Source organism: Loxodonta africana, chromosome 22 (genome assembly GCF_030014295.1).
Source record: "Loxodonta africana isolate mLoxAfr1 chromosome 22, mLoxAfr1.hap2, whole genome shotgun sequence".
Classification (NCBI taxonomy): Eukaryota; Metazoa; Chordata; class Mammalia; order Proboscidea; family Elephantidae; genus Loxodonta; species Loxodonta africana.
The window spans coordinates 15,101,832-15,127,189 of NC_087363.1; the positions used below are offsets into that span (position 1 = coordinate 15,101,832).

Below are 25,358 nucleotides of genomic sequence, written 5' to 3' on the forward strand. Positions count from 1 at the left end.
CCAGAGCACCTAACAAGAACATAAAAAAAAAAAATTTTTTTTTTTTTTTTAACAAGAACATAGTTTGTTAAAATGTCTCCTAGGGCACTCCCTTGTAGATTCTCAGAGTTTTCTTGACTAATCTCACATGTTTGTTTTTCCACATGAACTTTAGAATCAACTTGTCTAGTTCCATAAAAATGTATGTAGATATTTTTATTGATAATGTGTTAAATTACATTTGGGATAAACTCAATATTTGTGGTGTTTAAATGTCTTTACCATGATAAAGGTTTGTCTTTCCATTTGTTCAAGGGTACTTTTGTTGGACTGCTCATTTTTATGGAAGAACTTATAAAATTATATGATTATTGTGCAGGAATATAATCCCCGAGAAGGCAGGGACTTTGTCCGGTTTATTTACTACTATACCCTCAGCCTTCAGAACAATGTCTAAATATTTGTTGAAATAACGAATATTTATTGAATGAAGGAATAAAGAGTTAGATAAGGTGTGTTGGTTTTGCCTTAAGAAATTGAATAAAATATTAAGGACATTAGATGAGAATTCATCATAAAGAAACGGATAAAATGGTTTCTTCGTAAGTCCTATTTTTGGATAAAATTTTTTAAATTCTGAAAACGGTAAAGTTATTAGTGTTTTGAGAAAATAGGGTTCGGTAGTTACATTGGAATGCTATACTATGTAGAGTATTTAATTTTTTCTTATTATGTTCCCAGTTCAACTACATGTATTTGAAGCGATGTGTAGAAAGTAGTCCTATAGTGCCTATTCAGAAGGAGTGGCTGGATAACATGTTAATGCTGATACCCGAGTCTCTAAGAGAAGGGAAAGAAAGAGAAGAACTTGTTCAAAGTCTTATAAACGAGGTGTCAAGTGACTTTGAAAACAGCATGAAGAGATATTTGGGTAAGTAGCATTTAACATGGGGTCCCTATGAGAGAACCTAACAATAACAATAGCATTTAACACATGCCAAGTTTCTTTTACCTTTGCTTTTTTTCCCCTCTCCCTGTTGAATCAAAAGTACAAATAAATACAATCAATAATGAAGTAAATTATTACTGTTTATTTGTTAGATATGATTTCTATTTCAAGATTTTATTTTGAGCCTATAATCTAGTCAAAATCTTGGTAATTTAAGGGCACTTTTTGTAATTTTGTGGGTTTATTAGTTTATATATATATACATGTATATATACTTTTGGAAAAGGCCAAAATCCTACCAAGAGTTTGTGTTTCATATGAAGGAATTTTTTCTTATGCTCATTTGAAAGCACAGTAAACTATATCATCCAATATCAAAAGTCAGAAACTTCGATATAAGTAGATTTTGCAAGGGTTTTCAAGAAGTATGTATTCATATGTGTATTTTAGTGCGGAGCGTTCTTGTGAAACCTCCAGTCAAATGGCTTGAAGATGAAGGAGGCCCTTTACCAGAATCCCCTTTGTGAGTAAATTTTTGAAATATAGTATTTCATGTAGTTTTTTTTTTAATTATGTTTTATTGTATTTTCTTTGGAAGTTTACACAGCAAATTAGGTTCCTATTTGACAGTTTCTACAGTAATTTTTCGATGACATTAGTTATATTTTCCACAGTGTGTCAGCATTCTCTTTAATGCGTTCTGGTTGTTCATTTCCAGTACTCTGGCTTCCCTGCCCGGGTCTTCTCATCTTTGCTTTAGAGTGATCGTTGACCTTTTCGCCTCATGTAGATGGTTTTTTACCAGAGCACCACAGTCACAGGTTATGTCCTTTATTTTGTGTGCCAATCTGTTATTTTGCTAAAAGGTGACCTCGGGATAGTTTTGGGTCAGGGTTTAAAGAGTGTATCAGAGTGATAATCTCAGGGATTTCTATAGCCGCAACTGGTCTAGTAAGTCTGGATTTTTTAAAAATTTGAGTCCTGTTCCTCATTTTTCTGCCATTCTATGTTGGGGAAAAATTACAAAAACCAAAATCTACTCCCAACCTAGACTGTGTTCTTTTACCTGAACCCCGGGTAACTGAGCCAGAGCACACTAGAAGCCAGCAAGCAGGGCACTCACGCCTGACTCCATTAACCTGCCTTACCCACAGTTTCGCTTCGCACTCTCTTAAGATAAAGCACTTTTTGAGATCTTGATGTGCTTTTATTAGCTGTTTATCTCCCATGGCTCCCATCGTTGACCATCCCTCTTTTCAATCCCCAGTTTTCTCACTTGAGTACTAATTCCATGTCATGAACATTATTTCCTAAAACTTAGGATTTATTGTTTTATTCCTGTTTTATATGATGCTTTGCTTTTCCAGAGGCCTGGATTATTCTAATCCGTGGCATTCTAGCTATGTGCAGGCAAGAAATCGAATATTATCTAATCTGCACATTGTTCACCCAACCATGAAAATGTTACTGGAACTTGGTTATACAACGTTTGCCAATACAGTTTTGCTGGACTTTACAGGAATTAGGTAAAAATTCCATATTTATTAATTGACTTTTAAGATTTGAACGCTTCCTTGTTTCAGTCTTGATATTTTTAACTGCATAATTTTTAAAAGTTCCATCAGTAAATCTTCAAAATCTTTCTTTAGATTTTACAATTTAAAATATTTATTTTACTTTTTTCAGTAATTGGATATGAAGACAAATATCTATCATTTGCTTCAAATCATTTTTCTTTTCCTCATAACTAGAGCTAAAGGTCCAACTGATTGTGAATCACTGAAAAATGATCTATCAATACAAGCTAAAAAGGCAGAAGAGAAGATAATGAACACATGGTATCCAAAGGTTATAAGTCTCTTTACCAAGAAGGAAACATTAGAAGGCATTAAACCTGAAAAAGTGGATGCTTTTTATAACTGTGTTTCCACACTTATGTCAAATCAGGTAAATGGGTTTTATATATCTGAAAGGATAATATTGTTAAAATTAGCTTAGTATTAAATAAAACTCTGTTTAGATACAAAGCTAAGTAATATTTTAAAGTAAATTAAGAAAAAACACTTCTGTTATTTTATTTAAATAAGCTTAACATAAAATATGCTTAGTTTTGAAGTAATCTAAAATGAGAGGGAAGCCTAGAAGTGGGTCATTGTTATGATGGCTTATGCTTAAAGGCTGTAAGCTGTTTATAGCTTTATTGGAGCATGTTAACAAAAGACTAACACACTTTTTAACTTATGAATTTCCAACTTGATCAATTCTCATTTTGTGCTCAGTAAATCTACAATGGATTCATATACTTATATTCTCAGTTCAAAATATTATTGATCATCTTTATTTTTACTTTTTATTATTGGTCATCTTTAAACGATAAATAGAGAATGTTAAATTTATACTATTATGGGCTCCTTGGATTTTTCACCATTATAGAAATTCAGGCTGGTTTCAGAAGAGGACGTGGAACCAGGGATATCACTGCTGATGTCAGATGGCTCCTGGCTGAAAGCAGAGAATACCTGTATTTTATTGACTATGCAAAGGCATTCAACTGTGTGGATCTTAACAAATTATGGATAACATTGAGAAGAATGCGAATTCCAGAACACTTAACTGTGCTTATGAGGAACCTTTACATAGATCAAGAGGTAGTTGTTCGGACCGAACAAGGGGATACTGCATGGTTTAAAGTCAGGAAAGGTGTGCGCCGGGGTTGTATCCTTTCACCATACCTATTCAATCTGTATGCTGAGCAAATAATCTGAGAAGCTGGACTATATGAAAACGAACGGGGCATCAGTATTGGAGGAAGACTCATTAACAACCTGCGTTACGCAGATGACACAACCTTGCTTGCTGAAAGTGAAGAGGACTTGAAACACTTACTAATGAAGATCAAAGACCACAGCCTTCAGTATGGATTGCACCTCAACATAAAAAAAAAAAAAAATTTTTTTTTTTTTTTTTTTAAGAAAAGAAAAATCCTCACGACTGGACCAATGAGCAACATCATGATAAACGGAGAAAAGATTGAAGTTGTCAAGGATTTCATTTTACTTGGATCCACAATCAACAGCCATGGAAGCAGCAGTCAAGAAATCAAAAGACGCGTTGCATTGGATAAATCTGCTGCAAAGGACCTCTTTAAAGTGTTGAAGAGCAAAGATGTCATCTTGAATCCTAAGGTGTGCCTGACCCAAGCCATGGCATTTTCAATGGCATCATATGCATGTGAAAGCTGGCAATGAATAAGGAAGACCGAAGAAGAATTGATGCCTTTGAATTGTGGTGTTGGTGGAGAATATTGAACATACCAGGGACTGCCAAAAGAACGAACAAATCTGTCTTGGAAGAAGTGCAACCAGAATGCTCCTCAGAAGCAAGGATGGCGAGACTGCGTCTTACATACTTTGGGCATGTTGTCAGGAGGGAGCAGTCTCTGGAGAAAGATATCATGCTTGGCAAGGTACAGGGTCAGCAGAAAAGGGGAAGACCCTCAATGAGGTGGATTGACACAGTGGCTACAACAGTGGGCTCGAGCATAACAAGGATTGTAAGGATGGCCCAGGACTGGGCAGTGTTTTGTTCTGTTGTGCATAGGGTCGCTATGAGTCAGAACCGACTTGATGACACCTAACAACAACATAGAAATATAATTATAGAAAAATAGTTCTGAAGAAAATTTTCCTGTTTGGTAAAGAGCTCTGTGAGGTGTGGAGCCCCCTTGCAGTAAGCAATTTGGCCTGTGGTCCTGGTTCCTGAGAGCGAGGCCATACCTGAAGCCAATGAGCAGGGGCTAACCAGACCAAGAGGGACCATATGGCGGCACAATGCTGACTAAGCCTCAGGAGGCATGATGTAATCTATCATGGCTACGAGGTGAGGCCGATAAAGACTTTGGAAGACAGAGGCTTAGTGGAGCTTCCTGGGTGGTGAGAGCGAACATCTGCCCTTGGGAGAGTAAGTGCATCCCCTGGGGACATGGAAGCTTTGCACCGAGACCCCTCTTGGACTTTGCCCTATGTGTTTTTATCCTTTTTCCTGCTGGATTAAAAATAGCCCTTTCCCTGGACTTTGTGAGTCATTCCAATGGATTATCAGACTTTAGGAACCTAGAATGGGCAGGTACCTACTGACCTACCCAGAAATGGGGATGAGAGAAGGGCTGTGTGGACCAGCTGGGTCTGAACTGACCAGAGAAGGGAAGCTGAGATTTCCACAGGATGCAATTGGCATGTGATTTATTATTCACCGCACATTTGGTATCAGAGGTGGATGATCGCAGTCTCCCTGGATTAGTTTGATACAATTGGCAATGAGGATGGGATTTGCTTGAGTGGTCTTGACTTCTCAAGCCCCAAAGAGTCAGTTAATTTTGCAATGCATCTTAAAAAGAAGAGTAAATACATATATTCAAGTATGTATGTATGTTACATATCTAGTATGTAACGCTATAACTAACGTGCCCTGGTGGCACAGTGGTTAAGCACTCGGCTGCTAACTGAAAGGTCGGCAGTTTGAACTCACCAGCCACTCTGCAGGAGAAAGATGTAGCAGTCTGCTTCTGTAAAGATTTACAGCCTTGGGAACCCTATGGGGCAGCTCTACTCTGTCCTGTGGGGTCACTATGAGTCAGAAGCAACTCAATGGCAATGGGTTTGGTTTGTTTTTTAACACTATAACTAGTACATTTGGTTTCTCTTCTACCTTTACCCTCATAAGAGAACTGTGATTATTTGATAAGAAGTATAAAGATGCAGAATGTTTTGAAGATCATTTAGATTTGTTTACCTGCTTGTCTAAATTTCCAGTAGTTGGTTCTGTATAGACTGCATTATTCATACTTTAGTAACTCATTGTGCATATGTTAAGTTCTGGTGGGTTCACCCTCACATAGTGGTGTGCCAGAAAACTGACTCTCCAGAAAGGTAAAAAGCCCTAATTTATATTGTTAGTTGATATTCCCACCCTGGTGGATTTCAAGCTTTTAAGGTTTAACAACTGGCTTTCAAAATTCTTGAATATTCAAAAATTGGTTATTGTAACATAGGGACCAGCCTCGGGACTGTACTGTACCTCACCCCATGTCTCAGGTGTCAGGCCTACCCCACTCTAGTCTTCACCATGTTGTTTAATCTTTTGGAACATCTTCTGTACCAGGGGCAGAATTGCGAAAGGATGTGGAAAATTCTGAGTTACCATTTTAAGATTGTTGATAGCCTATAGAAAATTAAAGTTTGCATGTATTGTTCAGTTTATTGTTTTAGGCTACACCGATTAAGACTGTATTGTGCTGAATGAAGATAATTTTCAGGATGAAATGGGTTGATAGAATGATTTACTTATAGATACCAGTTCACTGATTTTAGTTAGAGGTAGGATTTGGACTTTCTAAAATAATAGAAATTTATGATATCATGCAGTTAAAGGATCTCTTAAGAAGAACTGTGGAAGGATTTGTAAAACTGTTTGACCCACAAGACCAGCAAAGGCTGCCAATATTTAAGATGGAATTGACGTTTGATGATGAGAAAATAGAATTTTATCCAACCTTTCAAGATTTGGAAGACGTTGTTTTGAGTTTAGTAGAGAGGATAGCTGAAGCTCTGCAGGTATTACATCATCTTTACCCACTGGGTTTTTAATTTAATATGGCTCGTTTTCAGAATTTTTAATTATTTCAGTTTAATCATTTTTAAGTCTCTATGAAGTGTATTTTAGTAAATAAAATGTTATAACCCTTTGTTTTATTTCCTCCCCCAGGTTATTTTAAGTTAGAAAGTACCTTTCAGTCTCCTGACTGGAAATGACGTTTTCCTTCTTTAAAGTTTTATTGTAGTTATGAATTGATATTTTTGTGCATGTCTTATCTCCCCTACTGGATTGTGAACTTCTTAAGGACAAGATCCAAGTCATTTGTGTGCTTTTTAGAGCTCTTTAGTGTAATCACTTTTACATTATAGGTACTTGATTAGTGTTTGTTGAATGATAGTAAAATAACTTAAGTTTTATATTAGACTATAAACTATCAATTTTAAATAATCATTTTGCATCAACTTGTCTTTTCTGGGACCACTGAAATCTGAAAAGAATATTTTAAAAATATAGTGTAAGATCTCTATTTAGACCAATTTGCACAGTTAGGTATTTATTTCATAAATTGTCATTTTTATTTACATTAGAATATCCAAACAATACCTTCTTGGCTAGGAGGAACTTCAACACCTGCAACTCTTGACACGGAACTTCCTGAACACGTAATACATTGGGCTGTTGAAATGCTGAAGGTGGCAGTACATCAGAACTTAGAAGGTCCAAGACGACATTATGAGGCATATGGTATATATGATATTGTACTTTTTTCACCATGAAAGGGTGGCGTTTTATTTTTACTACAATTTGGTCAGATGCTTGGTTGTCTGAGGCTACTATGAAAAAGCAAAAGAACCAGAAATGAGCATAGGTGTGGCTTTTGACAGAGTTGAGGATCTAAATCAAGAAATTTGAATTCTTTTGTTGGGTCCAAAGGCTGAAAGTAATCTGGAGCAGTGTGATAAAGCCAGAGCGTAGAGAGGAGAGACGTAGGGGTAAGGAGGAAGCTAACTCAAGGGTGAAGGCAAAGTAGTTTCTGAGAATAGCTTTGAAGAGCCTGAAATTTTATTTGTTCCTAGTCTCTTCAAGTGTGTGTGGGATCAGGATGATTAGTTGTTATTTTACATCCTATTAACAGAACCTTCCATTAACTATTCTATCTGGACCTCTGAGTTACTTTATGATACTTAAATAGTCTACTACCTTTATTTTAAAAGTCTGTGTTTAACCTGGTTTGCTTGTTAAGCCTATTTTATTTTATTGTTTTAAATGTAGGAATCTATGTATGTTAATGGAGCCCTGGTGACACAATGGTTAAGAGCTGTGGTAAGCTATGGTTGCTAACCAAAAGGTCAGCAGTTCGAATCCACCAGCCGCTCCTTGGAAACCCTATGGGGCAGTCCTTCTCTGTCCTGTAGGGTCACAGTGAGTTGGAACCGACTTGATGGCAACAGGTTTAGGTTTTTTTTTAATGTTAATACTCTATTAGTAATAATATTTAATTAAGTAGGTTACCCCATTCCATGATTACATAAAAATAGGCACTTACTTTTTTTTAAAAAAAGATATTATTGAGATCTTAATTGTATTATTAATTTTTAGTTGAAAAATATAATTGGCTCCTCAATGGGACTGCTGATGAACAGATAGAAGTTTTTCAGGCAGAAGATCATACTTTTGATGAATACACATATGTAAGTGGTGACTCTGGTTTTCAATTCTTTCTTTTTTTTTTTTTATTGTGGTGAATACATATGTAACAAAGCATTTGCCATTTTAACATTCTTCACTTGTATAATTCAATGACATCAGTTATGTTCATCCTGTTATTTAACCATCACCATTATCTGTTTGCAAATTTTTTTATCACCCTTTACAGAAGCTCAGTGTCCCCTAAGCAATGAGTCTCCCTTCCCCTCTCCCTCCTTTTACCCTCCCTGGTAACCGCTAATCAACTTTGCTCTCTATTTACTTACCTACTCTAGATATTTCATATAAATGGAATCATATATTTGGGCTTTTGTGACTGACTCATTTATTCTGAAGGCTTTTAACCATGGAAGTAAGATACTTGGATCTGAGTTTTAGAAAGATAATTCTGGCAGCAATGGGGAGAAAGCAATTGAATGAGAAAAGAGCCCTGCCTCCTTAGGATTCTTGTTTCTTTGGTTAAAATTAGGCTTCTCTTTCTTTATCTTCTTTCTTTAGAATTTTAAAATTTCATTTTTAATGTAAAATCTTAAAATATTTTTAACATTTTATTATGAAAAGTTTAAGCATACAGAGAAATTGAAAGAATTTTACAAAGAACGCCACCTAGATTCCAACATTTTACTGTATTGACTTAACCAAAAAAACCAAACCTGTAGGCCATCAAGCCGATTCCGTCTCATACAGCGACCGACCCTATAGGACAGAGTAGAACTGCCCCAGGGGGTTTCCAAGGAGTGACTGGTGGATTTGAACTGCTGACCTTTTGGTTAGCAGCCAAGCTCTTAACCATGGTGCCATCAGGGCTTAATCACGTACTTATCCCTCAATTCATCTATCTACCCATTAATCCATTTTCATTTTTCATTCATTTCAAGAACAATTGATAAAACAACTTCATTGAGATTTAGTTTACGTACAATAAAATGTACCCGTTTAATTGTACAGTTGAGTTCTGATAAATTTAACATACTCATGTAACCATCACCACCGTCAAGGTAAAAAAGGATTTTACCATCTATGAAAGGTTCTGTGTACCCCATTCCAGTCAATTCTTCCCAACCCTAGCCCCAGGCAGCCACTAATATGCTTTCTGTTACGATAGCTTAGATTTTTGTTTTCTAGAATTCCATAGAAATGGCATCATACAGTACATACTCTCATGTCTGATTTCTTTTATTAGTGTAAAGTCTTTGAGATTTATCTGTGTCATGTGCATCAAAAAAAAAAAAAAATTGCCATTGAGTTGTTTCCGACTCATAGCGACCTCATAAGACAGAGTAGACCGCCCCATAGGGTTTCCAAGGAACAGCTGGTGGATTCAAACTGCTGACTTTTTTGGTTAGCAGCCAAGCTCTTTAACTATAGTACCACCAGCGCTCTAAGTGTGCATCAATATTTTATTTACTTTATTTTTTCTTGTGGTAAAAGGTTCTTCCTCTTTTTTGCTGACCCTCTACCTTACCAAGCATGATGTCCTTCCCCAGGGACTGATCCCTCCTGATAACAGGTTGGAAGTACATGAGACAAAGTTTCACCATCCTCGCTTCCAGGGAACACTGGCTGTACTTCTTCTAAGACAGACATTTTAACCATTTTTAAGTGCACAATTCAGAGGCATTTATTATATTGAGAATGTTGTGCAACCATCACCAATATTTGTTTCCAAAGCTTTTTGATCACCCCAAACAGAAACTCTGTACCCAGTGAGCATTAACTCTCCATATCCCCCTCCCCTCAGCCCATGGTAACCAATAGTCTGCTTTCTGTCTCTGCATTTGCTTATTCTAGATGTTTGATAGAAGTGGGATCCTACAATATTTGTCCTGCTGTGTCTGACTTATTTCATTCAACATAATGTTTTTAAGATTCATCCATGTTCTAACATATTTCAGTACTTTATTCCTTTTTTATGGCTGAATAATATTCCACTGTGTGTGTGTGTGTGTGTGTGTGTGTGTGTATCACATTTTGTTTATCCTTTATCTGTGGTTGGATACTTGGATTGTTTCTACCTTTTAGGTGTTGTGAATAATTCTGTAATGAGTATTGGTGTACAAGTATCAGTTTGAGTCTCTGCTTTCAATTCTTTTGGATCTATAACCAGGAGTGGAATTGCTGGGTCATATAGTAATTCTGTGTTTAACTTTTTGAGGAACCACCAGACTTTTTCTGCAGTGGCTGTACCGTTTTACATTCCCATTAGCAATAGCAGAGGGTTCCAATCCTTGTCAACATTTGTTGTTTTATGTTTTGTTTTTTTTAATAATGGCCATCCTAATGGGTGTGAAGTGGTATCTCATTGTGGTTTAATTTGCATTTCCCTAATGGATAATGATGTTGAGCGTCTGTTTATATGCTTACTGGCCGTATGTATATCTTCTTTGGAGAAATGTCAAGTCCTTTGCCCTTTTTTAAATTCTGTTGTTTGTCTTTTTTTGTTGTTGTTGTTGATGTTGTGTTGTCTTGCAAGAGTTTTTTTTAAATATATAGTCTGGATATTGAACTCTTATTAGATATATGATTTCCAGATATTTTCTCCCATTCTGTAGGTTGTCTTTTCACTTTTTTGATGATGTCCATTGATGCACACAAGTTTTTAATTTTAATGAGGTCCAATTTATCTATTTTGTCTTTTGTTGCTTGTGCTTTTGGTGTTGTATCTAGAATCCATTGACAAATACATGGTCCTAAAGCTTTACCCCTATGTTTTCTTTTAAGAGTCTTATGGTTTGACCTCCTATTTAGGGGATTGATCCATTTTGAGTTAATTTTCATATCATCACAAAGTTACAGTAAAGCAAGAAGAAGGATTTTATTTGACATATGTTCCAAGAGGCAAAAGTGGGAAACAGACAAGCATACTGCCAGAGCCATGTCTGCCTGAGTCTAAGGAACGTTATAAAATCATCAGTATGTATTGAATTACCAGTGAGTAAAATCATTAAAAGCTTCACCTTTTCACAGATTGGCTAAAAACTGTTTAATCACCAAGATTCTACATTTTGAATCATCTTTCTTAATAATCTTTGCTACAAATTTCAGTAGTGATAGTCAGTAGGGTCTTCATTGGTCTAACAAATCTTACTATTTATTAAATGCTAATAGAAAAAGATAAGATTGGAAAATACATGGGTCTTTCATGTTCCATCTAAGTATTTGTTTATGTGAAAGGTTCCCAAAAAGATGTTTTCCAAGATTGTTCTAGCTATTGTTTTTATACCTCAGGGCCCAGTTGATGTGTCCTTGTGAGCCCTTGTTGCTCCAGCTGGATCACATTCTTTATACTCAAGAACAAGGAATAATGGTTCCAATTTTATCTCCTAAGTCATAGGTATGCTTGAGCTCATTGTTGCAGCCACTGTGTCAGTCCATCTCATCAAGGGTCTTCCTCTTTTTTGCTGACCCTCTACCTTACCAAGCATGATGTCCTTCCCCAGGGACTGATCCCTCCTGATAACATGTGGGAAGTACATGAGACAAAGTTTCACCATCCTCACTTCCAAGGAACACTGGCTGTACTTCTTCCAAGACTGACATGTTCGTTCTTCTGGTAGTCCATGGTATATTCAATACTCTTCGCCAATCCAGTAATCAAAGGCACTAATTCTTTGGTCTTCCTTATTCATTGTTAGTAGGTGAGTGAAAATATCATGGCTTCGATCAGGCACACCTTAGTCCTCAAAGTGACATCATTGCTTTTCAACAGTTTAAAGAAGTTTTTTTTTGCAGCAGATTTTGCCCAGTGGAGTGCATCGTTGGATTTCTTGAGTGCTGCTTCTGTAGGTGTTGATTGTGGACCCAAGTAAAATGAAACCCTTGACAACCTCAATCTTTTCTTCATTTATCACAATGTTGCTTATTGGTCCAGTTGCAAGGATTTTTGTTTTTGTTATGTTGAGGTGTAATCCATACTAAAGGCTGTAGTCTTTGATCTTCGTCAGTAAGTGCTTCAAGTCCTCTTCACTTTCAGCAAGCAAGGTTGTGTCATTGCATTTCACAGGTTGTTGTTAATGATTCTCCCACCAATCCTGATGCCCCGTTCTTCTTCATATAGTCCAGCTTCTCAGGTTATTTGCTCAGCATACAGATTGAATAAGTGTGTGAAAGGATACAACCCTGACACACCTTTCCTGACTTTAAACCACCCAGTATCCCCTTTTTCTGTTTGAACGGCTGCCTCTTGGTCTATGTACAGAGTCCACATGAGCACAGTTAGGTGTTTTGGAATTCTCATTCTTTGCAATATTATCCATAATTTGTTATGATCCACACGGTTGAATGCCCTTGGATAGTCAATAAAACATAGGTAAACATCTTTCTGGTATTCTCTGCTTTCAGCCATGATACATCTGACATCAGCAATGATATCCCTTTTTCCATGTCCTCTTCTGAATCCAGCTTGAATTTCTGGAAGTTCTCTGTTGATGTACTGCAGCTGTTTTTGAATTATCTTCAGCAAAATCTTACTTGCATGTGATATTAATGATATTGTACAATAATTTCTGCATTCTGATGGATCACTTTCCTTTGGAATGGGCCAGCCATTTGGCCAGGAAACCGTTTCCAAATTTCTTGGCATAGATGAGTGAGCATCTCCAGCGCTGCATCCATTTGTTGAAACATCTCAATCGGTATTCTTTCAATCCCTGGAGCCTTATTTTCTGGCAAGGCCTTCAGTGCAGCTTGGATGTCTTCCTTCAATAGCATTGGTTCTTGACCATACGCTACCTCTGGAAATTATTGAACATCAACCAATTCTTTTTGACACAGTAACTTTGTGTATTCCTTTCATCTTCTTTCAATGTTTGTTGCGCTGTTCGATATTTTGCCTATAGAATCCTTCAAAATTGCAACTCAAGGCTTGAATTTTTTTTTTTTTTTTTTTCCAGCTAAGAAATGCCCAGTGTGTTTGGGTTTCTAACTCCAGGTCTTTACACATTTCATTATAACACTTTACTTTGTCTTCTTGAGTTGCCCTTTGAAATCTTTTCACGTCTTTTACTTCATCATTTCTTCCATTTGCTTTAGCTCCTCTACATTCAAGAGCAATTTTCAGAGTCTCTGCTGACATCCACTTTGGTCTTTTCTTTCTTTCCTGTGTTTTTAGTGACCTTTTGCTTTCTTCCTGTATGATGTCCTTTGTCATCCCATAACTCAACTTGGACTTTGGTCATTAGTGTTCAGTGAGTCAAATCTATTCTGGAGATAGTCTCCAAATTTAGGTGATACATACTCAAAGTTGTATTTTGGTTCTCATGGGCTTGTTTTGATTTTCTTCAGCTTCGGTTTAAACTTCCACGTGACCAATTGATGGTCTGTTCCATAGTCAGCCCCTGGCCTTGTTCTAACTGATGATACTGATCTTCTCCATTGTCTCTTTCCACAGATGTAGTCAAATTGATTCCTGTGTTTTCCATCTGGTGAGGTCCATGTATATACTAACCATTTCTGTCGTTGAAAAAAGGTATCTGCAGTGAAGAAGTCGGTGGTCTTGCAAAATTCTGTCATGCAATCTTCGGCATCGTTTCTATCACCAAGGCCATATTTTTCCAACTACCGATCGTTCTTTGTTTCCAGCTTTTGCATTCCGATCATCGGTAATTATCAACGCACCTTGATTGCATGTTTGATCAATTTCAGACTGCAGAAGTTAGTAAAAATTTTTAATTTCCTCTTTGGACTTTAGTGGTTGGTGGGTAGATTTGAGTAATAGTCGTATTAACTGATACTCCTTGAAGACATATGGATATTATTCTATCGCACAACGTTGTACTTCAAGATAGATCTTGAAACTTTTTTTTGTCAATGAATGCGAAGCCATTCCTCTTCAATTTGTAATTTCCAACATAGTATACCATATGATCGATTAAAAATGGCCAATACCAGTCCATTTCAGCTCACTAACACCTAGGATATCGATCTTTGTGCATTTCATTTAATTTTTGATGACTTCCAGTTTTCCTGGATTCATGCTTTGTACACTCCATGTTCCAATTATTAATGAGTGTTTGCAGCTGTTTCTTCTAATTTTTAGTCATGCCTCATCAGCAAATGAAGGTCCCAAAAGCTTGACTCCATTCATGTCATTAAGGTTGACTTTACTTTGAGGAGACAGCTCTTCCCCAGTGAGAGTGCCTTCCAGCCCAAGGGGCCCATCTTCTGACACTGTATCAGTCAATGTTTCACAGCTGTTCATAAGGTTTTCACTGGCCAGTTTTTTCAGAAGTAGACCACCAGGTCCTTCTTCCTAGCCTTAGCCTGGAAGCTCCACTGAAAGCTCTCCACCATGGTTGACCCTGCTGATATTTGAAATACCTGTAGTATAGCTTCCACCATCACAGCAACATGCAAGCCACCTGTCCTGGAATGAATTGTGTCCCCCCCAAAATATGTGTCAACTTGATTAGGCCATGATTCCCAGTATTGTATGGTTGTCCTTCATTTTGTGATTGTAATTTTATGTTAAAGAGGATTAGGATGGAATTTTAACACCCTTACTAAGGTCACATCCCTGATCCAATGTAAGAGGGAGTTTCCCTTCAGTGCAGCCTACACCACTTTTTACCTTACAAGAGATAAAAGGAAAGGGAAGCAAGCAGAGAGTGGGGACCTCATACCACCAAGAAAGAAGCACCAGGAGCAGAGCGTGTCTTTTGGACCCTGGTTTCTTGCGCAGAGAAGCTCCTAGTCCAGGGGAAGGTTGACGAGAAGGACCTTCCTCCAGAGCCAACAGAGAAAGAAAGCCTTCCCCTGGAGCTGATGCCGTGAATTTGGACTTGTAGCCGACTAGACAGTGAGAAAATAAATTTCTCTTTGTTAAAGCCATCCACTGTGGTATTTCTGTTATAGCAGCACTGGATGACTAAGACACCACCACAGTAGGACAAACTGACAGATGTGTCGTGGTGAAACTGTGTAATGGGTATATTTTGCCTATGTTTAAAATTGTTCAAAAGATTTTTTTTAATTATGAAATATACATGCAGAACAACATGTAAAGCACATATGTATAGGTTAATAGGTACTTATAACGTAGGTTAAAAATTAGAACTTTGCATTGCTCCAGAAGCCACCCATGTGCTTCTCCTCAACTATAACCTTCTTCAGGTCCCTTGGTGGTGCAAATAGTTTGTGTTTGTCTGCTAATCTGAAGGTTGGTGGTTCGAACCCACCCAGAGGCACTATGGAAGGAAGGTCTGGTGACCTGCTTATGTAAAGATTAATCCAAGGAAACTGTATAGAGCAGTTCTACTCTGTAACACATGGGGTTGCCATGAGTCAGAATCAACTCAACAGCAACAGGTTTCGTTGTTGCTGTTTGTCCTTCTTTATGAGTAACTATTATCCTGACTTTTCTTGCTTTCCTTTATAGTTTATGTTTTTCCTACCTTAAATAGTTTAGTTTTGTTCATTATAATTTATATGAAAGATTTATTTTTAAGTTTATATATAAGTTTATATCAAAGAAAGTGTATGTGTTCTTTTGTGTCTTTCATCTTTTACTCATCATTGTGAAATTTATCCATATTTTGCATGTAGTCATAGTTTATTACCACATACTATTCCATTGTATGAAAATGTTGTCCTTTCTCTTGGGTTGTTTTCAGTGTGCTATATTTTCTTAGATCCATCCCATTTTTATTTCCATATCTGTTAATTAGATCCCAGAAAAACTTCATGATGATACTGGAGAATAAGAAAATGACTACCCTCCCTTCCCCAGTGCCATCAGCTCTATCTATTCTCTATTTGATGTATTTCCTGCCAAGAACCAAGTGGGTGCTCAATCTAGTCTTTTTTTTTTTTTTTTTTAACTTTGGTAAGAAAATATACATTAAAACATTTGCCAATTCGGTGACGTTGATTACAGTCATCACGTTGTACGTTCATCACCACTCTCCTTTTCCAAGTTATTCCACCATCTTTAACAGAAATTCAGTGCTCCCTAAGCCGTGACCCCCTCTTCCATCCTCCCTTCTACCCCCATTAACTACTAATGAAAATATTAGTAGTAGTAGTTACCAGGGGTCTCTGTATATTTGCCTCTTTCATATAAATGGGATCATACAATATTTGTCCTTTTGTGATTGACTTATTTTACTCAGCATAATGTTTTCAAAGTTCATCCATTTATCTTGAAAACATGTATCATACCTTCATTTCTATTGTGTGTATATATACCACATTTTGTTTATCCATTTAGGCTATTTTCACCTTTTGGTTATTTTGAGTAGTACTGCAGTGAACATTGGTAGTGCAGTGGTTAAGAGCTTGGCTGCTAACCAAGAGGCTGACAGTTTAAATCCACCAGCTGCTCCTTGGGAACCCTATGGGGGAGTTCTACTTTGCCCTGTAGGGTCACTGTGAGTCATAATTGACTCAGTGGCAGTGGGTTTGGTTCGGTTTTTACAGTGAACATTGGTGTACAGGTTTGTGTTCCAATGTAGTCTTTGAATTAATTAATTTTTCCTATGCTTTCTTAAACATATGACTCTTACTTTGCTGAAAATTTTAAGCCCAATCCACCAAATATTAAAGACTATAGAAAAAATATGGTAGCTTTGAGCTCTCTCAAGGGAAATGAAAGGAAGGCTTCCTTAAGGAAGAGTGAAAGGAATGGGACATTTTGTTGGAGAGTGGAAATAGGTAGAGAGGAAGGCTGATAGAGGCAACATTAAAGGTAGATTGTGAAATGAAGTGAAAGTTGCCCAGAGTAGGTGGGTGCATTTCACTTTCACAAAATGCAGCACATTTTATCATGTTTTTTTCCAAACTGCTTTTTAAAATTACCCTAGAGTCTGAGTATTTAAGAAGGTGATATAAATTCCAATGTCTTGAATCTTTGGTAATGAAAAACACATTGTTTCTTTCCTTCTAGATTTTTTTGACCCAAACCAAAAAGTCCCTTACATTTCTTTTCCTGAAGATTTGATTGGAATCCTTTGTGAGGCGTCAATAATGACACAAGCAAATATTTGTCAGATATACAAATTGTCACATGACATAGATTTGTTCCTAAACAGACAGAAAAGAGCTGACTTCAGTGATAGTTTTTTGTAACTCAGGGGGGAAATTTCACTTTTGGAAATCTCCAGTCTGATGCTATAATGATATCATGTTGGATATTTACTGGTAAATTGGCAAATTCCTTAGTGAAAGGATAAGGTGGAAAGGAGATTTAAGTAACAAGGGGAAAATTTTTAGTTACTTAACAAAAAGAAACAGTTTTGCATATATATCATATGATTAAGAATTTCATCACAATAAAGTAGTATAAAATCACTGATGAATTAGAAAATTTTCAATGTGTTTTTTTTTTTTTTAAGCTTATAGAAAGATTTTTAAGTCTTGCCTCAGAAATGATGCTTTTGCCGCAGTGGGTTCACTTCCCTATGGTGCGCTTGGATTGTGATGATTTAAAGACAGGCCTGATAAATAAAACAAAAGCCTTTGCAAGCATATTGTTAAATGATATAGCATCAAAACATAGGAAAGAAAATGAATGGTAAGTAGAATTAACTGCCAAACCCAGAATTATAGGGCTAAAATAAATATTTCGCTAATAGTAACTCTTGTTTAAGAAAACAAGATTAAAACATGAATACTTGAAACTTTTCCTCCATATCTACTTCCTAAGAAGATTCTTTTATAGTCTCTTTGGGGTAGAATTTTTTTTTGTTGTTTGTTTTGATACTGTTTGAGACTAATTTTAAGGAAAGCCAAGATTTAAAAAGAAAGAAATTGAAGTAATCCAGTGTTTGGCTACAGGTTGCATGATAATGGAAAGACCATAGGTTTTCAGTGATATTGGGAAGATCGGGGATCATTCCTGACCCCGCTATTTACTTGTTATATGACCTATTTTATTTTTATCATCTGTAAATGGAGACAGTAATATCTGCTTTGTAGGGTGGCTGTAAAATTGGATTCATAAACTGAGGGCTGCCAGTTGAATGTGTCATACAAATGTTTTTACTTGTCTCACTCTGTGTTATATTTTGATTTGTTTAAACAAATTTTGAATTTGTCATCAACATTTCAAAACGAAGATTTCACATGCACACACACACACATCCAGATTTCTTAATTTTCTTGAAAAAATAGGAAGACCACGGACTGCCAAAAGAATGAACAAATCTGTCTTAGAAGAAGTATAGCCAGAAAGTACCTTAGAAGCAAGGATGATGAGACTTCATCTCACTTGCTTTGGACATGTTATCAGGAGGGATCAGTCCCTGGAGAAGGACATCATGCTTGGTTAAGTAGAGGGTTAGTGACAAAGAGGAAAACCCTCACTGAGATGGATTGAGACAGTGGCTGCAACAATGGGCTTAAGCATGACAATGATTGTGAGGATGGGGCAGGATCGGGCAGTGTTTTGTTCTGTTGAACATAGGGTTGCTATAAGTCAGAACCAACTTGATGGCACCTAATAACAACAACGACATGCCACATTGAGCCTCCAACAATAAATGGAGCTGAGTAGGAGCTTTCCCCTTTAGACAGAAAATGTGTCCTCTGGTTTCCTCATCCAGTGTTCAACCAACTCATCACCAACTCATCTAACTCATTTGTTACCTGTTTGACCTTTTAAAGGAATCTGAATTTGTAACTTCTGTAAGGATTAAAACCTGTATATGTATGGCACCTAGCACAGTGCCTGAAACATGATACCTGATAAATGTAGCTATTAAGTTTTTTTCCCCAGAAGCAATGTGAGAAAACTGTGTACTCTGAGATCAGAAAGACCTGAATTTGAATCCTGGCTCCACCATTAACTAGTTTCATGACTTTGGACAAGTTACTTAATTCCTCTGAGCCCTAGTTTCCTTCTATGCCAATTGTGAAAAATTATAGCGGTCTTTCAGGACTAATGTCAGGATCACAAATAGCGTTTGTAAAGCATCTAGCACCATGCCTGATATAGAATAGGCACCCAGTAAAGGGAGCTATAATTTCCATAAATATTTTTTTAATGATTAAGCAAATAAGCAATATCATGATGAACAGAGAAAAGATTGAAGTTTTCAAGGATTTCATTTTACTTGGGTCCACAATCGATACCCATGGAAGCAGTAGTCCGGGATCAAAAGACGCATTGCATTGGGCAAGTCTACTGCAAAAGACCTCTTTAAAGTGTTAAAAAGCAAAGAAGTCACCTTGAAGACTAAGGTATGCCTGACCCAAGCCATGGTGTTTTCAGTAGCCTCATATGCATGCAAAAGCTGGGTGATGAATAAGGAAGACGAAAGAAGAATTGATGCCCTTAAACTGTGGCATTGGTGAAGAATATTGAATATACTGTGGACTGCCAAAAGAATGAACAAATCTATCTCGGAAGACATACAACCAGAACACTCCTTAGAAGCAAAGGTGATGAGATTGCGTTTCACATACTTTGGCCGTGTTATCAGGAGGGATCAGTTCCTGGAGAAGGACATCACGCTTGGTAAAGTAGAGGGTCAGGGGAAAAGAGTAAGACCCTCAACAGCATGCACTGACGAAGTGGCTGCAACAGTGGGCTCAAGCATAAAAATGACTTATGAGGATGGTGCAGGACTGGGCAGTGTTCCATTCTGTTGTACACAGGGTCTCTGTGAATTGGAACCTACTCAACAGCACCTAACAGCAACACAACAAATATATGACTGTCAGAAGGTGTTTAACAGGCATACTTTGTACAAAGGTATGATATCAAAGTTAGTCAAATATTAGATTCTGTCTGTCTTAGTTAGCTAGTGCTGCTATAATAGAAATACCACAAGTGAGTGGCTTTAACAGAAATTTATTTTCTTAAGTTTAGGCATCTAGAAGTCTGAATTCAGGGTGCCAGCTCCAGGGAAAGCCTTTCTCTGTCGGCTCTGGAGGAAAGTCCTCGTCTCTGAGCTTCTGCTCCTGGGTGATCTTCATGTTGCTTGGCATCTCTTTTCCCCATCTCTGCTTCTCTCACTTGCTTGTTTAATTTCTTTTATATCTCAAAAGAGATTGACTCAAGACACACCCTAATCATGCCTCATTGACGTAATAAACATAACCTAATCCTCATTGACATAACCAATCCTGCCTTATTAACATAACAAGCACTACTCATTTGTGAATGGGGTTATAACCACAGACAGAGGTTAGGATTTGCAACACATATCTTGGGGGGCGCAATTCAATCCATAACACTATCCCTTTTTTGAGAATCTAGCAGTCTTTTGAGCAAGAGCAGTGGTAATGTCATAGTTAATCCAAAAGTGATTTATATTTAACATGACTTTTTTTATATATTTATTTTTGGAGTATCTGTGGTTTTTCTGGAAAACTCTATTACTTCTAACAAAGTAACTATGTTTTACTGTAAACCCATGATATCAAAGTAGCTGAACAGTTGTCCAATTTCCTCTATCTCATTCGCTCTTTAATTTTTTTGTGTTTACGTTCCATACTTGAGATGGTTAACATCAAAAGGAAGAAATGTGTACCCCTAGGTTAAGTACGAGGAGCCCTGGTGGCACAGTGGTTAAAACAATCCATTTGCAGTTTGGCGTAGCATCTGCCTGGCCCATCTTGTTAGCAGTCATTTTGTTTCCTTTTTTTATTTTGCTATGTTATGTTTCTCCCCAAGGGACTCAAATTCTACTCTAGCAAGGAGAAAGTGCCCTTAGGAGGATTACCTGTCTTTTTGCATTTTCTACATAATGCATTCCTTCTATATTTTGATAATCAAGAATTGACCACAAAGCCCTATGTGATCTGACTCCTGCTTACCTCGCTAGCGTCTTCTGAGCCCTCTCTCTTGTCTTCATCCAGCCTTCCTGCCATTCTTGGAATATGCCGTGCTTATTGCTACCTCAGGGCCTTTATCCTTGCTGTTTTTTTCTTCCTGGGGTGCTCTTTCCCTGGTATTTGCATGACTCATTTTTTTTCTTTTCTCACTTTAAATACACCTCTCTAGAGAGACCTTCCCTGCTCACTTTATGTAAAACTGTGACCCTTTCTCCACGCGCCATCATTCTTTATTCCCTTACCTTGCTTTATTTTTCTTCAGAGCACATTTTACTACCTCATATTGTGTTATGTGTTTGTGTGCCTTTGTCTCTCTCCCCGACTTAAATGTGAACTTTATGAGAGCAGGGACTTGGTCTTGTTTGCTGCTATCTCCAATGCTTAGAACTTGGCCTAGCAAATTGTAGATACTCAATTATTTATGAAACAAATGAATGGCTAAGTGTAATTGCTGACACAATATAAATGAAATACCTGCATGAATTGAAATTTATTTTTTAAATCACTTACCTCTTTTATACTTTGATTTTGCTTAAGGTTTTCTGATATTCTAGGTAATATCATGGCATTACAGATATTGCCAGGCACAGGAAAAAATTCTATGAAATGTACCCTTAGTTGAATAATGACTCCAGGGTATGAATGTAGTTTTATACTTACATACATAGAATATTCTAAGAGTAGATTTACAAACATATATATATATATATATATATATAAGGTTTTGATCTTTTCACTTACTATAATGTCATCTTTCACAAGAGGCACTAATAATTGAACTAATGATTATATTAAAATTATAGTTACCAGTAAATGAGAGTGTACTATGTGCTAGGCCCTTTACGTTCATTATTGTGTACAACAATCCAGCAATGTGAATGTCAATAGCGTTATTTTACTAACGAGGAAAGAACTTCAGAGACTTGCCTAAACTATGAGCAGCAGCTGGGGCAGCTGCCTGATCCAAAGTGTGCTCTGTATTTCACTGCTTATCTGGTTATTCAGCAGGATCAAAGGGTTCACTCAGAAACAAATTTCAAGCATGCTATAATTCCACAATAAAATATTACATTACTTTTACAGATTTTATAACGTGTGATGTTTACTGTTATATCACGTAAGTTAAGCTTAACTAATTTCAAATATTTTAATGGATTAACCAAGTATTTTTAGCATATTACAGTTTCTGTTTTATAATCATCATAATAATACACATTTATTGAGTATAACATAACATCGTTACCATGGCTATAAAGCAGAGTATTATTTCAGTATTTGCAGTGAATTTGAAGCCATTAGAGAACATGCATTAAGAGTCCCTGAGACAACAGAAGAAATGATGGAACTGATAACTTTTGTAGAAAAAGCCCGAACTTTTGGAATTCAAGAGTTGATTTCAAGGATCAAGGTAAGAATCTTTTAATATGTATATATAATATATATAAGAGTATATATATACATATGCAAAATATATGCCTTTTTCATTGTAAAATTTGACATACATATTGAAAATGTGTAAAACATATAGTTAAAAAATTATGAAGGTTGAAATAGGGTATTTCCAGGACCCTAAAAGCCCTCTGCGTACACCTTTCTGATCACATCTCCTTCCCTCCCTCCTTCCTCTAGAGGTTCCCACTTGATTTTTACAGTATTTGTATCTGTTTCTCTTTGGTTTCATCAGCTATGTATGCATCATTAAACACCATAGTTTTTTTTTTTTAATTATCTTATAGTTTCTACATTTAATGGTATGCTTATGCCTTCCCCAACACAAGATTATGTACATATTCACATATATTTTACTCTAATTTCTTTGTTTAAAAAAGCTTTTAAAAACGTGAAACATAGCACACATACTGAAAATTGCCTAGAACATTGTACAGTTAAAAAATATTATAAAGTGAACACCCAGTAATTACCAGCCAGGGAAGAAATACAACCTTGCCAGCGCACTAGAAGCCCATCACAATCCCCTACGGTTTTCTCGAGGCGAGCACCATTCTGACTTTAATAGTAATAACTTCCTTGGTCTTCTTTAGAGTTTTATCATTTACATTTCTAATCAATATTGTTTAGTTTTGTCTGATTTTGATCTTCACATAAATGAAATCACACCATTTTTGTTCTTTTGTGTCTTGTTAACATTGTTAGGAGTGTTCCATAGCTATAGCTTGTTTATTTTCTTTGTTGTCTGGTGTTCTGTCGTGTGACTCCACCATAATTTTGTTCTTTTACTTTACTGCTGATGGATGTTTGGGTTGTTTCTACTTTAACGTTAATAGCAATGCTGCTGGGAACATTTCTGCCAATGTGTCCTGGTGTATATATTCATGTGTTCCTTCCTAGTGTTATGTTGTTGTTCGGTGTCGTCGAGTTGGTTCCAACTCATAGCAACCCAGTGCACAAGAGAACAGAACAGTTCCTGGTCCTGCGCCATCCTCACAGTCGTTGCTGTGTTTGAGCCCACTGTTGCAGCCACTGTGTCAATCCATCTCATTGAGGGTCTTCCTCTTTTTCACTGACCTCTGCCTTACCAAGCATGATGTCCTTCTCTGGGGATTGGTCCCTTCTGATAACATGATATGCTTATCTTCACCTTTACTATTTAAAGTAAGACTCTTTCCAAAGTGGTTCCAATATTACACTCATACAGCAGTGTATAAGAATTCCTATTATTTTACATTATTGTCAGATATTTTGAATTTTATCAGTCTGTTGGGTAGTGACTCATTGTGTTTTTAATTTGCATTTTCCCGAATACAAACGAATTTAAGTCATTTGGAGTTCCACTTTTGTCAAATGCCAGTACATGTCTTTTGCCCATTTTTATTTTGGGTCGTGTGTCTTTTTCCTACTGATTTGTAATAGCTTTTAATATGTTATTAATAAATATCCTTTGTTTTACTCTGTAATTTGTTAAAATTTTTTAATGGATGGTTTTGATGAGCAGTTCTTAATTTTAATGCAAATGTATCAATCTTTTATTTTATAGCTAGTACTTTCTTGTGTCTTGTTTAAGAAATCTTTTCCTACCACAGGGACTTCAAGAGTTTTTTTAATATCCTCTTCTAGAAGCTGTTTAGTTTTGCCTTTCACGTTTAGGTTTTCAGTCCTCCTCGAATTTTATTTTTGTGAATGATGTGAGGTAAGGATCCAGTTTTACTATTTTTTCCACATAGATATGCAATTATGTATTTATTAAGGAGACCATTCGTTTTCCACTACTCTGCAGTGACACCTCTATCATATACAGTAACACCTGTGAGAGCCGGAACTTGACAGGACTGCCTTGTTTTTCTGGGTCTTGCAAGTTTTCCGCCTTTGACAGGGTACTGTCTTAGCACTTTTCTGTCTCTGTTAGTGGAAAATATTTGAGTTTTCCTTCTCTAAGTTTTCTGCCTTACACAGGTGCTGACTTTCTCAGGTATATACCTGGGAGGGCATGTCCTCCTACCCTGTTTTTCATCAAGCTTCTTGCTTAGTGCTGACCTTTAGCAATTGCATGTAAATTATAGAATCAGCTTATCATATTCCATAAATACCTGTTGGGATTTTGATTTGAGATTTCATTGAACTGATAATAAATTTAGAGAAAATTAGCATTTTTTTACCATCTAAATTTTAGGATCAACTCTTTTACATTTCACAAAAACCTGCTGAGATTTTAATTGGGAATGCATTGAGTAGATGATGGGGAGAATTGTGATATATGCATTTTGGAGTCTTCCAATGTGGTGTATCTTTATTTACCCCTTTAACATCTCTCAGTGCTTTAGAATTTTTTCTATAGAGGTTTTGCACATCTTTTGTTAGATATATCTTCAGGCATTTAGTATCTTTTGATGCTATATTAAATGCTTTCTCTAAAATGTTTCGTCTTTTGTTTGTTGCTTGATACAGAAATACATTTCCTTAAAAAAGTAATTAATAGACTTTATTTTTAGAGCAGCTTTACATTTATAGAAAAATTGAGCAGATAGTACAGAAGTTCCCATAAGTGCCCTTCACACAGTTTCCCCATTAACACCTTACATTAGTATGGTACATTTGTCATAATTAATAAACTAATATTGATGCATCATTATTAATTAACATCCATAGTTTATTCAGATTTCCTTAGTTTTTATCTAATGTCCTTTTTCTGCTTCAGGATCCCATCCAAGAAACCACATTACAATTAATTGCCGTGTCTCCTTAGGCTCCTCTTAGCTGGAATAATTTCTCAGACATTTGCAGTTTTGATGACCTTGATAGTTTCAAGGTGTACTGATCAGGTATTGGATCCTATACCTTCTGTTGGAATTTGTCTGATGTCTTTTCCATAAATAGACTGGTTTCTGAGAGGAGGACC

At 36.6% G+C, this 25,358-nt stretch overlaps 1 protein-coding gene across 1 annotated transcript in view; it reads left to right on the forward strand.

The window, feature by feature from the left end:
• Positions 1 to 25,358, forward strand: part of DNAH12 (dynein axonemal heavy chain 12) — a 212,477-nt gene that overhangs the window by 27,577 nt on the left and 159,542 nt on the right. The window contains exons 5-13 of the mRNA XM_064274342.1: positions 721 to 910; positions 1,379 to 1,451; positions 2,296 to 2,454; positions 2,680 to 2,875; positions 6,352 to 6,540; positions 7,111 to 7,267; positions 8,123 to 8,214; positions 17,560 to 17,738; positions 22,277 to 22,412. Coding sequence (XP_064130412.1) covers positions 721 to 910; positions 1,379 to 1,451; positions 2,296 to 2,454; positions 2,680 to 2,875; positions 6,352 to 6,540; positions 7,111 to 7,267; positions 8,123 to 8,214; positions 17,560 to 17,738; positions 22,277 to 22,412 — 1,371 coding nt within the window. The remainder of the gene's footprint in view (positions 1 to 720; positions 911 to 1,378; positions 1,452 to 2,295; positions 2,455 to 2,679; positions 2,876 to 6,351; positions 6,541 to 7,110; positions 7,268 to 8,122; positions 8,215 to 17,559; positions 17,739 to 22,276; positions 22,413 to 25,358) is intronic.